This window comes from Nerophis lumbriciformis, linkage group LG34 (assembly GCF_033978685.3).
Source record: "Nerophis lumbriciformis linkage group LG34, RoL_Nlum_v2.1, whole genome shotgun sequence".
Taxonomy (NCBI): domain Eukaryota; kingdom Metazoa; phylum Chordata; class Actinopteri; order Syngnathiformes; family Syngnathidae; genus Nerophis; species Nerophis lumbriciformis.
In genome coordinates, this window is record NC_084581.2 from 11,645,001 (window position 1) to 11,657,505 (window position 12,505).

At 40.7% G+C, this 12,505-nt stretch overlaps 2 protein-coding genes across 5 annotated transcripts in view; one reads left to right on the forward strand and one right to left on the reverse strand.

Annotated features, from left to right (window-relative positions):
- ttc13 (tetratricopeptide repeat domain 13) overlaps positions 1-10,626 on the reverse strand; it is a 22,624-nt gene extending 11,998 nt beyond the window's left edge. Inside the window, exons 1-2 of one of the 3 annotated variants that reach the window (XM_061929971.1) lie at positions 10,405-10,626; positions 1,081-1,175 (exon numbers count right to left, since the gene is read on the reverse strand). In XM_061929971.1, coding sequence (XP_061785955.1) covers positions 1,081-1,175; positions 10,405-10,576 — 267 coding nt within the window. In that variant the 5' untranslated portion in view covers positions 10,577-10,626. Of the gene's footprint in view, positions 1-1,080; positions 1,176-10,404 lie in introns of those variants that run through there. The other 2 variants (XM_061929970.1, XM_061929972.1) reach the window with 2 other exon arrangements.
- Positions 10,627-10,927: 301 nt separating this feature from the next.
- On the forward strand, positions 10,928-12,505 carry arv1 (ARV1 homolog, fatty acid homeostasis modulator). Of its 2 annotated transcripts, XM_061929232.2 has the most exons (5): positions 10,928-11,055; positions 11,620-11,739; positions 11,840-11,993; positions 12,059-12,283; positions 12,359-12,505. In XM_061929232.2, exons 1-5 carry the CDS (start codon positions 10,960-10,962, stop codon positions 12,484-12,486), a joined length of 723 nt encoding a protein of 240 aa, XP_061785216.1. In that variant the 5' UTR covers positions 10,928-10,959; the 3' UTR covers positions 12,487-12,505. The 2 variants fall into 2 exon arrangements, with proteins under 2 accessions (XP_061785216.1, XP_061785217.1); XM_061929233.2 differs by lacking the exon at positions 11,620-11,739 and having other exon boundaries at positions 10,950-11,055.

Consider the following 12,505-nt stretch of genomic DNA (forward strand, 5'->3'; position numbering starts at 1 on the left):
TTCAAGGTACTCAAAGCGCTTTGACACTATCTCCACACACATTCACCAATTCACACATACAGTCACACATTGAGGGCGGGAGCTGCCACGCAAGGCCCTAATCACGACCCATCAGGGGCAAGGGTGAAGTGTCTTGCTCAAGGACACAACGGACATGACAAGGTTGGTAGAAGGTGGGGATTGAACCAGGAACCCTCAGGTTGCTGGCACGGCCACTCTCCCAACTGCGCCATGCCGTCCCCAATTTAACCTTCATTTCTGCAATCATAGGAGTGGATGTCAACAACATGAATACATGCATCCCAATGTCTGGCTGGAATAACACCGCACCTGTCATCATCATGAAGTCCACCAACAAAAAACAAGGTGGCATTGCTCTGACAAAGGAGCAAGCAAAAAGGAACAAATGCTGACACCAGCAGGAAAGCATGCAACTTAAAAAGCCGGAGAAAATTAAAGGATTTGGACAAATATCCGCAAATTACTCATGAATTGTGAAATTCAGTCATAACTTTTTACATTAGTATTTATTTATTTAGTATTAATATTTTTCTCAAGGTCTTTGCTTTACTTGTTCATACCTAATGTCCCTACATATTTATTTTTTCACTAACAATTAATGCCCAGTGCATTACTTTTATTTAATTTTAATCTAATTTCTAAAATTTCAATTTCTTCTTTTTCCCTGAAACTGTAAATATATATTAGTCTTTTTTTTTTTTTTTTTTTACTCAAACTGTAACAACATTATTTATTGATAGCGTTCTCTTTATTTTACACAGGAAGTGAACAAAATGTAAATGTGTCAACGTGAAAAATATATAATATGAATGAATTATCACCATAAATGTGTTAATCAATTCATGGATTCGTGAATTTTGCCATTCAGCTGCTTGTTAAAGAAGAACTAAAATTACTGAAACATTGAACAGTTGGACATGTGCTTTCAAACGTTTAGAGAAGATCACCTCCCAAGGTTCTAGTGCACTTTAGGTTACTCCTTAAATTTCAACAAAAAGCTGAAAATACACACATTCTGACAATGTGCACAACAAACATAATAATCATGTGTTTACTCACAATAATCTTTTCAGCATTCAGCGAGAAAACTGACTCGCAGGGTGGGTTGCTTCCCTCTTCGCAGTCTGGATCGTCCAACTGCAGAACGGACGACTCTGAAAGGAGACATATGCATTTATCTGCATGGGAAGAGTCCACATGACCAGTTTTGGTTTACAGCTTTATTGAAATCAAATGACAATAAATTCTAAAGAGGCTAGTAGAAGTGGCAACTGTTGATAAGGGTGGAATTACTAAATTACAACACACCTTCCCCATGAATGGCCACCTTAGCGTGGTTGAGTAGTTTGAGGACCCAAATGATCCAAGGAGCTATGTTGTCGGGGGCTACATGCCCCTGGTAGGGTTTCCCAAGGCAAAGTGGTCCAAGGTGATGGGTTAGACTATAAGCGATTTGGAAGACTCCATGAAAAAAGGACGATCCAGGAACCGCACCTCGCCTGGGCGAGAGATACCGGGGCCCCACCTTGGAGCCAAGCCCAGGGCAGGGGCTAATCAGCGAGTGCCTGGTGGCCGGGACTTCATCCACGCAGCCCGGCCGGGCCCAGCCCAAAAGAGGGACGTGGAACTGTCGGCCAGCAGGTGTGGGTTTATTATTAGCTTCCCGGCCGAGCATCTGCGTGTACGAGTCATCCCCAGTGAAAGAGAGGGTTATTTCCCTTCGCCTTTAAGTCGGGGGACGGGCTCTGACTGTGGTTTGCACCTATACCCCAAAAGGCAGTTCGGAGTACCCAGCGTTCTTGGGGACCCTGAAGGGAGTGCTGCAAGGCGTTCCCCCGGGGGGCTCTGTTGTTCTACTGGGTGACTTCAACGCTCAAGTTGATAGCAACAGCGAAAGATGGAGGGGCGTGGTTCGGAGGAACGGCCTCCCCTATCTGATTTAGAGTGGCATTCTGTTTTAGACTTCTGTGCTAGCCACAGTTTGTCAATAGCAAACACCATTTTTAAGCATAGGTGTGCCCACAAGTGCAGGTGGCACCAGGGCACACTCGGTCGCAAGTCGATGATCGACTTTTTAGTCCTATCATCAGATATACAACCGCATGTCTTGGACATTCGGGTGAAGAGAGGGCCTGAGCTGTCAACTGATCACCACCTGGTAAGTTGGATCAGGTGGCGGGGGAGGATGCCGGACAGATTTGACGGATCCAAACATTTAGTGAGGGTATGCTGGGAATGTTTGGCAGAGGCTCCCGTTCGCCAGATCATAAACTCATTCATCCGGCAGAGCTTCTACTGCATTCCGAGGAAGATGGGGGACATTAAGTCTGAATGGGCTGTGTTCCGTGCCTCCATTGCTGCTGCTTCAGATCAGGGCTGTGGTTGCAAGGCAGTTGGTACCAGTTGTGGTGGCAACCCCCAATTTCGATGGTGGACGAAGGGGGCCTTCAAGCTGAAGAAGGAGACCTTGTGGCACACCCGAAGCAGCTGGCAGGTACCGACAGGCCAAGCGAGCCGCGGTCTCGGTGGTGGCGGAAGCAAAAACTCACGCGTGGGAGGAGTTCGGGTAGATCTTGGAGCAGGATTTTTGGTCGGCCTTAAAAAAGATTCTGACAAACCATCAAACACATCCGGAGGGGGAAGCAGTGCCCTGTCCACACTTTGTATAGTAGGGGCGGAAACCTGCTGACCACTACTGGGGATATAGGTAGGCGATGGAAGGAATACCTTGAGGAACTCCTCAATCCTACAGACACACACTCTGTGGAGTCGGCAGAGTCTGAGATCACAAATGCTGACATGTTCTTCACCAAAACTCTGCCCAGTGGCAAGGCCCCAGGAGAGGACAAGATTTTCCCCTAATACCTCAAGGCTCTGGATGTTATTGGACTCTCGTGGCTGACACGTCTCTTCTCAACATAGCATGAAGTCTGGGGAGGTATCTCTGGATTAGCATTTATAGAGGGATAACACTCCTCAGCCTCACGGGAAAAGTCTATTCCAGGGTGCTGGAGAACATTATCTGGCCATTCATTAGGAAAAATGCAGTTTTCGTCGTGGTCGTGGAACACAGGACCAGATATATACTCTTGCCAGGGTGTTTGCTCAACCAGTACACATGTGTTTTGTGGATTTGGAAAAGGTATTTGATCATGTCCCTCAGTGTCCTTTGGGGGGTGCTCCAGGGTCCGTTATTACGGGCCATTTCGGTCCCTGTACAATCGGAGCAGGAGTCTGGTTCTTGTTGCCGGTCAAATTTACTAATCAGAGCCACCCTTTGCTCTCAATGAGCTTCAACAGGTAGTCACCTGAAATGGTTTTCACTTCACAGGTGTGCTTGAAGCTCATCGAGAGAATGCCAAGAGTGTGCAAAGCAGTATTCAGAGCAAAGGGTGGCTATTTTGAATAAACTAGAATATAAAACTTGTTTTCAGTTATTTCACCTTTTTTTGTTAAGTACATAACTCCACGTGTTCATTCATAGTTTTGATGGCTTCAGTGACAATCAACAATGTAAATAGTCATGAAAATAAAGAAAACGCATTGAATGAGAAGGTGTGTCCAAACTTTTGGCCTGTACTGTACATACATACATACATACATACATACATACTGTATATACATATAAGTAAAAAACATCAAAGAACCAGACAAAAACAGACATCATCTCGACTAAAAAGACTTTGATGCAGCTGAAGTCCTCAATACTTAACAACAATCGATGTCGAACGCAACCTGGAACCCATTTGTGTCTGGTGCAGTGGTGCTCAAAGATGATTCGCTGGGATTTCACTCCCACGGCCTGCACGTCCTGTCAGCGAGAGCACCACAGGAACTGCACCAGTCTGATCCGATACCTACAGGGTCACGTAGGCTTCGTCTGCGGTTTCTGCTCTGGCGATAGCTATCTTGGTGCAGTCATATCACAGTCACCCTCTTCAGCCCCGAAAATGCTCCGTCTGTCTCACCACAATCCGGAGCAATATCAATCCCATCCCCTACAACTCCTGCCCGAATCTTGCCCATCTCCAACTGCACGTCTCACATTTAGACGCACTCCTACCTCTCACTAGGGCTGCAATGATTAGTCGACATTGTCCACAATAAAATTTGTCCGCAACAATTATATTTGTCGACTATAGTCGCTACATCATCACTCGTGTTTTTCCGGCCACAAGTGGGTCACTCTCAAAAATATTGTCAGTGAAAACACATAAAGTGTGACGGTATTTCCTCTTATTCTTGTTTAAAACATGAATACCTAACTCACTTTGCAAAGCGGACTATGTTTTTATGGCAGTACATCTATGATACGCGAGCATTTAAAGAGGAGACATGATGTCAGACATTTGGAGGGAGGATGCGGACGCAGCATCAGTAAAAGTACTGTTAGGTTCTACTTTGCTAGCTAACTAACAAGATTGAGACAAATTTGTGTGAAAAACAACTTTAACTATCATTTTAACCAAAGTCAGCCAGCTAAACATTGTCTAATCAATTCAAGTACGTTTGAAAGCAGCCGCAGCGTCGATTTGCAATGCCGTAAAAAAGATACTTTAGCAAAGGCAACGCATGCACACACCAATGCCAAGGTATCTTAAGATTAAACATACAATCTATTAAATAGTCAACATTTTAAAAATTAATCAAATATAGAATTCTACACAAATGTATTAATCAATTCAACAAAACAACACACAAAAACACCACAACAATGCAATCCAACCCCAAAACCAAACCCGACCCAGCAACACCCAGAATAGCAACAAACAGAGCAATTGAGAGCAATTGAGGACACACAAACACGACACAGAACAATCCAAAAGTAGCGAAACAAAAATGAACACCATCAACAACAGCATCAACACCAGTAACAATTTCAAAATAGCAGTGATTAAAAATCCCTCATTGACATCATCATTAAAAACATTAATAAAAAAATAAAAATAAAAATATTAAAAATGAACAACAGTGTCACAGTGGCTTACACCTGCATCGCATCTCACAAGCCTGACAACACACTGTGTCCAATACTTTCCACAAAGATATAATAAGTCATATTTTGGTTCATTTAATAGTTCAAACAAATTTAAATAATGGATCCCATATTCCAATATATGACTCATTATTATCTAAACTAAATGCAGTTTTTTCTACTGATATAATCTCCATAGCTTGTGTGTACCAGTCAGAATGAGTTGGACTATCAACATCTATTTATTTTTTAAATATTACCCTTTTTGTTATTATGCATATTGAAAGAGGTGCATTTTTACTCTTTGATGACACGTTGCTAAATTGATGGAGATCCCCAAGAATACAAGTTTGCAGTGTCATTGGGATGTTTATATTAAGGAATGTGATTGCTTCTTTTGTTGTTTTCAACCATAACTCTTTTATTCTCTGACATTCCCACAATAAATGAACAAGAGTTGCCTCGGATGCCCGACACTTCATACATAACTTGCTATCTACTACACCAATTTTAAACAGCTGAGAAGATGTAAAATACAATCTATTCAATATCTTAAATTGAGTCAGCTTATCTTTAATGCTTCGAAAGGGCTTATTGGCATTTTCCCAAATATCATTCCATGATATGTCTCTTTTATCTAAAATGTTTAAGTCCATCATCCATTTCTGAACACATGCATCATTTGCATTTCTAGTGTGGTGTTCATTTATTATTCCATAAAATAGTTTAATTAATTTCTTAATTGTACCTTGATTAAAAAGTGCATCTTCCAGTTCATGGCTATTTAAAGACATACTTTCAGAGGATATGCAATTATTTATAGCGTGTTTTAAAGAGATAAAATTAAAAAAATTATTTCTGGGTACATTATATTGATCAACTAAATCATTGAACGGTTTAAAAGAGTTTTTATTACGGTAATAATAAGATGAGGTTTAGTAATAACTCTGTCTTTCCATGTTGTCCATTTAACCACATGTTTATTAATTATGATATTAGGATTGTATCAAAGCGGTTGATTTACAGATGTCATAGGGTTGATTCCTAGTATTTTCTGACACAGTTTTAGAATGTTAAAGGTGGCTTCTATTGGGCTCTGCCTCAATTCATTAGGTATTTTTTTTATATAATATAAACTCCCCACATCAATGTCCAAATTCATTAACATATTTTTTTCTATGTTGATCCAGTCCTTATCTGCAGAAGAATGAAATAAGTGGCTTGCTTTTTCACAACCGAAGGAGATATAATAATGTAAGAAGTTTGGTAATTGTAGTCCTCCTTTATCTTGTGCACAAGACAACCTTAAGTATGAACATCTGGCCTTCTTTCCACACCATATAAAATGTGATATGTATTTTTCTTAAACCAACTTTTATTAATTAGGACAGGCATCATTTTCAGTATATAATTAACTGCTGGCAGTATACTCATTTTTACTACCGGTATGTTCACCCGACCCCAAAGGGATTTTTGGAGACGTGACCAGCGTTCCATTTTGGATTCTATCTTATTTTTTAAATGTTTAAGAGTTAGATCTCTGCTTGTATAAAGGTTTGGTGTAATATGTAGTCCTAGATACTGTATATAATTTCTGCCTCTTTCCATTTAATTTTGGAGTTCTGAACTTGTGATTTCTTGCAGTGTTTATTAAGTGGTAATATTTCACATTTGTCCCAATTAACTTTATATCCTGATAAACAGCCATATTCAGTGATGACATTATTGATATAGTGAAGAGAGGAGTTAACATGTGACAGGTATAGAATTATGTTGTCACAATACGTCGATAGCTTATTATACTGAGAGACAATTTTTATACCATGAATAATATTTTCACTTCTTATTTTTGCAGCAAAGGGTGCAATAACCAAATTAAATAATTATCCAGATGCAGGACATCCCTGTTTTACTCTTCTTTTTAATGAAAGAGGTTCTGAAATATGATTATTGGTTTTGACTGATGCCATGGTCCTTGTATAAAGCATCTTAATCCATTGTATAAAATGATCTTCAAATCCAAATTTACGTAATGTGCAAAACATAAATGACCAGTTTATGCGGTCGAATGCCTTCTCCGCATCAACAGTACATTCTGCTGTGGGATATGGGAGACTTCTAGCATAGTAAATAACATTAAACAATTCCCTTGTATTGTCTGAAGATTGTCGACCTACCATGAAGCTACGTATCTTAAGATTAAACATACAATCTATTAAAAAGACCAACATTTTAAGAATTAATCAGATATAGAACTCTACACACTGAGTCTATTAGAGTGCTAAAACTGCCAAGAGTTAATCAATAATCAATATACCAGTGTCCAGCTTTTTAAACATCACAAAATGATTTTCTTTTTGAAGAAGCTAGATTTTGTTTTTTGTTTTCATTTTAACTGATTTTAATACAAAAACAAGGTTAGTTGTTTTTTTAGCACTTTTCTTTTTCTTTTTTTTTTTAAATGGACAACATTTCATTAGTCATTTTAATTTTTGTAACAGCTGAATGAGCAGCACAGTTACAGTATAAGTAATATTTATGAATAAGCTAGTCATCTTTGTTGTTAGTAAGCACGTCTAAAAAAAAAAACTTACGCTGCATTTAGAATTTGAGGGGAAAATTACAGCCATTAAATATGTATACGCTTTATTATTCAATTAGTCCACTATTCCTTAAGATAATCGTTGAATAATTGACTATCAAAATAATCCTTAGTTGCAGCCCGCAACCTCCCACAGTCCAACCGCTACCTCAGACGCAGCTGCAGAAGAACAGTGGGGGGCCAAACTTTTTCAACCTACAATTTATTTGATTCAGGCTGAACGATGGCACTGTGACCATTCATACAGTGCAGGAAAATAATATTCCTCTTATTAAAAAGGGGAAGTTCAGCCCAAAATCTAAAAAAATAAACAAAATAGTAAAGAGTTTTGTCAAACTCCTGCATGTACAAACCCCAAAACCAGTGAAGTTGGCACGTTCTGTAAATCGTAAATAAAAACAAAATACAATGATTTGCAAATCCTTTTCAACCTATATTTAATTGAATAGACTGAAAAGACAAGGTACTTATCGTTCGAACTGGAAAACTTTGTTATTTTTTACTAATATTCGCTGATTTGGAATTTCATGCCTGCAACATGTTTCGAAAAAGCTGGCACAAATGGCAAAACAGAATGAGAAAGTTGAGGAATGCTCATCAAACACTTATTTGTAACATCCCACAGGTGAACAGGCTAATTGGGAACAGGTGGTTGCCATGATTGGGTATAAGAGCAGCTTCCATGAAATGCTCAGTCATTCAAAAACAAGGACGGGGCGAGGGTCACCGCTTTGTGAACAAATGCGTGAGCAAATTGTCAAACAGTTTAAGAAAACCATTTCTCAACGAGCTAATGAAAGGAATTTAGGGAAATCACCATCTACAGTCCGTAATATCATCAAAAGGTTCAGGGAATCTGGAGAAATCACTGCACGTAAGCGATAATATTACGGACCTTCGATCCCTTACTGTATCAAAAAACGACATCAGTGTGTAGAGGATATCACCACATGGACTCAGGAACACTTCAGAAAACTACTGTCAGTAACTACAGTTTGTCGCTACATCTATAAGTGCAAGTTAAAACTCTACTATGCAAAGCCAAAGCCATATATCAACAACACCCAGAAACGCTGCCGACTTCGCTGGGCCCGACAAGTTCACATTTCAAATTGTTTTTGGAAACTGTGGATGTCGTGTCCTCCGGACCAAAGAGGAAAAGAACCATCAGGATTGTTATAGGCGCAAAGTTTAAAAAACAGCATCTGTGATGGTATGGGGGTGTATTAGTGACCAAGGCATGGGTGACCTAAACATCTGTGAAGGCAACATTAATGCTGAAAGATACATACAGGATTTAGAGCAACATACCTGTATGTTGCCATCCAAGCAACGTTATTATGGACGCCCCTGCTTATTGCAGCAAGACAATGCCAAGCCATGTGTTACAACATTGATTGATTGATTGAAACTTGTATTAGTAGATTGCACAGTACAGTACATATTCCGTACAATTGACCACTAAATGGTAACAAATGAATACGTTTTTCAACTTGTTTAAGTCGGGGTCCTCGTTAATCAATTAATGGTACAAATATATACTATCAGCATAATACAGTCATCACACAAGTTAATCATCAGAGTATATACATTGAATTATTTACATTATTTACAATCCGGGGGGTGGGATGTGGAGGGGGTTGGGACAGGGGGCGGGGGGGTAGGTTGGGCTGCTATCTGCATACTTCAGTCATCAACAATTGTATCATCTGAGAAATGAACATTGTAACAGTGTAGGTCTCACTTGGTAGGATATGTACAGCGAGCGGTGACCATAGTGAGCTCAGAAAGCATAAGAACAAGCATGGCATCATAGTAAAAGAGTGTGAGTACTAGACTGGCCTGCCAGACCTGTCTCCCATTGAAAATGTGTGGCGCATTATGAAGCCTAAAATACCACAAGACTGTTGAACAACTTAAGCTGTACATCAAGCAAGAATGGGAAAAAATTCCACTTGAAAAGCTTCAAAAATTGGTCTCCTCATTTCCCAAACGTTTACTGAGTGTTGTTAAAAGGAAAGGTCATGTAACACAGTGGTAAAAATGCCCCTGTGCCAACTTTTTTGCAATGTGTTGTATTCTAAGTTAATGACTATTTGCAAAGAAAAATAAGTTTCTCAGTTCGAATATTAAATATCTTGTCTTTGCAGTCTATTCAATTGAATATAAGTTGAAAAGGATTTGCAAATCATTGTATTCTGTTTTTATTTACGATTTACACAACGTGCCAACTTCACTGGTTTGGGGTTTTGTATTCAAAAAGACCAGCAACAAGGGTTCACTTTTACTGGAAACAGAAGCTTGTTCTCTTGCATCTCTTCAAACGTGAACTTTTACAAACGTGCTATTAAAATGTAACTTGTCGGAAACACCATGCCATGATGTCATACCAAAAGTCAGTCGGGTGATGAGCAACTTGTAAAACCGGTTCATTCCGTCTGTGTGACAGCCTTAAATTACTAAGCAACGTGTAGCTTTTTTTTGTTACAAGACAATCGAAATCGCTTTCTGTTTATGTAGCAAAGCGAGCTCGAATGAGTTTTCTGAATGAAGTGTGGCATTGACACCCCCGCCCCATCCAGGGGGTTAAGCTGCCTGACACTTGTAGCCGTGACATGTCCATGCAATTGTTTTCATTACATTCAGAGCATCCTTAACAACTAGTCTCAGCAACACATTAAAGAGAGTTGCCTGCGAGCTGTCAAAGCATGTGTTGTCATGAGCTTCGCGACGTTAGCACGCCAGTGGGTTAGCTAGTAACGGTTGAATCGGGGAAGACGTGGCGGAAGACCAGCGAGACTCTTACCGCAGTCCGCCGCGTACTCTTCCCATTCGGACAGCGAGCTGCATCCCTGCTTGTGGAGTTCGTTGTTGTACAGCGTCAGCGTGGAGAAGAACTCGGTGGCGAAGACCGGCGAACACGGGCAACGGAGCAGTGAGAGCGCAATCACAACAACAGCCCGGCTGGCAGGGGCCATGTTGGGCTGGATGTCATGAGTGACGCCGCGCAGAGGCGTTGCAGCACGCCCCTCCCCTCCGCAGCCCTGCGACCAGGAAGTGGCACTGATCAACTACATTTCCCAGCAACCCACTTTCATTGATCACGTGGTGCAGAACTTATCACAGCGTTTCCGTTGCGGTTATTTCAAAAGTATTTGTTACATGTTTAATGAAAGGTTTAATTGTGTTTTAACTTTCATCATAATTTAGCAAAAACATCATATTTCATCACAGACCGTCACTCTACATTTGACATGACAAAATTAGATCGTTTTTTTCCCCAATGTTAATGCTTTAATTTTGGAGGTAAATTATATCAAAGGCACAATATTTACTTCCGGTGTAGCATGCTAGCTGTAAAATGGGGCAGGCTGACTTCAGGTGCATAGAATGCAACGAAAAGGCGACTGAGCTGCACAGAGATTACAGTAACGGCATACTGAAGATAACGTTATGTGTGAGTTACATTTTTATACCTGTAGATTTGGAGTAAGCTTTGTGTGTTAATGACGCTAGCTATCCCAGCTAACCAAATGAAGTTGCTCACTCACTAGGGGTGGGCGATACTGTACATTTTGGTATCGATCCGATACTGGTCTTTATATATATATATATATATATACTGTTTATATAATTGAACAGTGTTCATATTGTGTATAATGTGTATTTATAATATGTTGTACAAAAGACATTTCATAATTTTCGGAAGTTCATCTTGTACTTGACATTGTTTATAGGGTTAGGCGCAATAAGTGTTCAACTTCAGCCTAAACCCTTTCGGTCTGCAACATTTTGATTTTCAATCTATGAATGTACAACTGTTTGTTTATTTTGTTGACCATTGACCGAAGAATAATAAACTAAACTAAATGGTCTGACGTCTCCAAATGTTCTAACTTTACATAGACATGCAATTTCAAGCTCTGCTATATGTGTCCAAAATCAAAGTGTCTTAATGACGTATAGACTGCATAACCATAGGAAACATCTATGTCTTTGAGCTGTTATTTCTCTACCTTAGGCGTCATGTCAGAAGCCAGTGGACAAATATATAGAATATGATCCAGTTATCATATTGATTGATGCCATCTTGTGCAAGACGCAGGCGTTCAGACACATTCTGTTTAACACAAGCATGGATGTAAGTAGCCAAAAGCAGTCATGCAAGGGAAAAAGTTTCCCATTAACCACAAATGTGGACTATCATTAATAATCAATTCATGAACTATTCCTTATTCTAGATCCACTGGAAGCTGTGCATGTTCTGCGTGCTGTGCGAGGCCTACCTCAGGTGGTCCTTGCTGCACAGTTCGGAGCCAAGCGGCGACCCCGCTGACATTATCAGGTACACTAAGGAATGGGAATTCTACGGCATGGTTGCCTTAGCAGCACTGGGTAAGACAATCGAAACGGATAGAAGTAGACTTTAGCTGAAGTATTTATTGTGCTTCGCCATGCAGAGCTGTCAGCGTTCTGCGGCGGCGTGTTGTGTTTCCTCTGGGCGGTGCCAGGTTGCCTTAAGGGTCCCGACGTGGAGCTTGGCGTACTCCTGCGAGCGCTTCTCCTGTCCTGCTACGGCAAGGTCCTCCTCGTCCCTGTCGTCATTTGGGAGCATGACTTCTCGCCGCTCTGCCTAGGATTCATCAAGCTCTTTGTGCTCACCTCCAACAGTCAAGCTGTCAGAGGTCAGCAAGTGCACCTGCACCAGGGCGTGCTCGATCGACAGGAAGTGTCTTTAATTCTCTGTCCTCTCTCCTTAGTGATTCTCAACTGCAGAAGGCGTCTGGCGTTGTCAGCCATCGGCGTGGGCCTGCTGTTAGAGACGTCCGTCATTCAGGGCTGTAAGTGGCTCGCGTGGAGAATCCAGGACACGGCCATGTTCGATTGAACACCTTTATTATTCATCT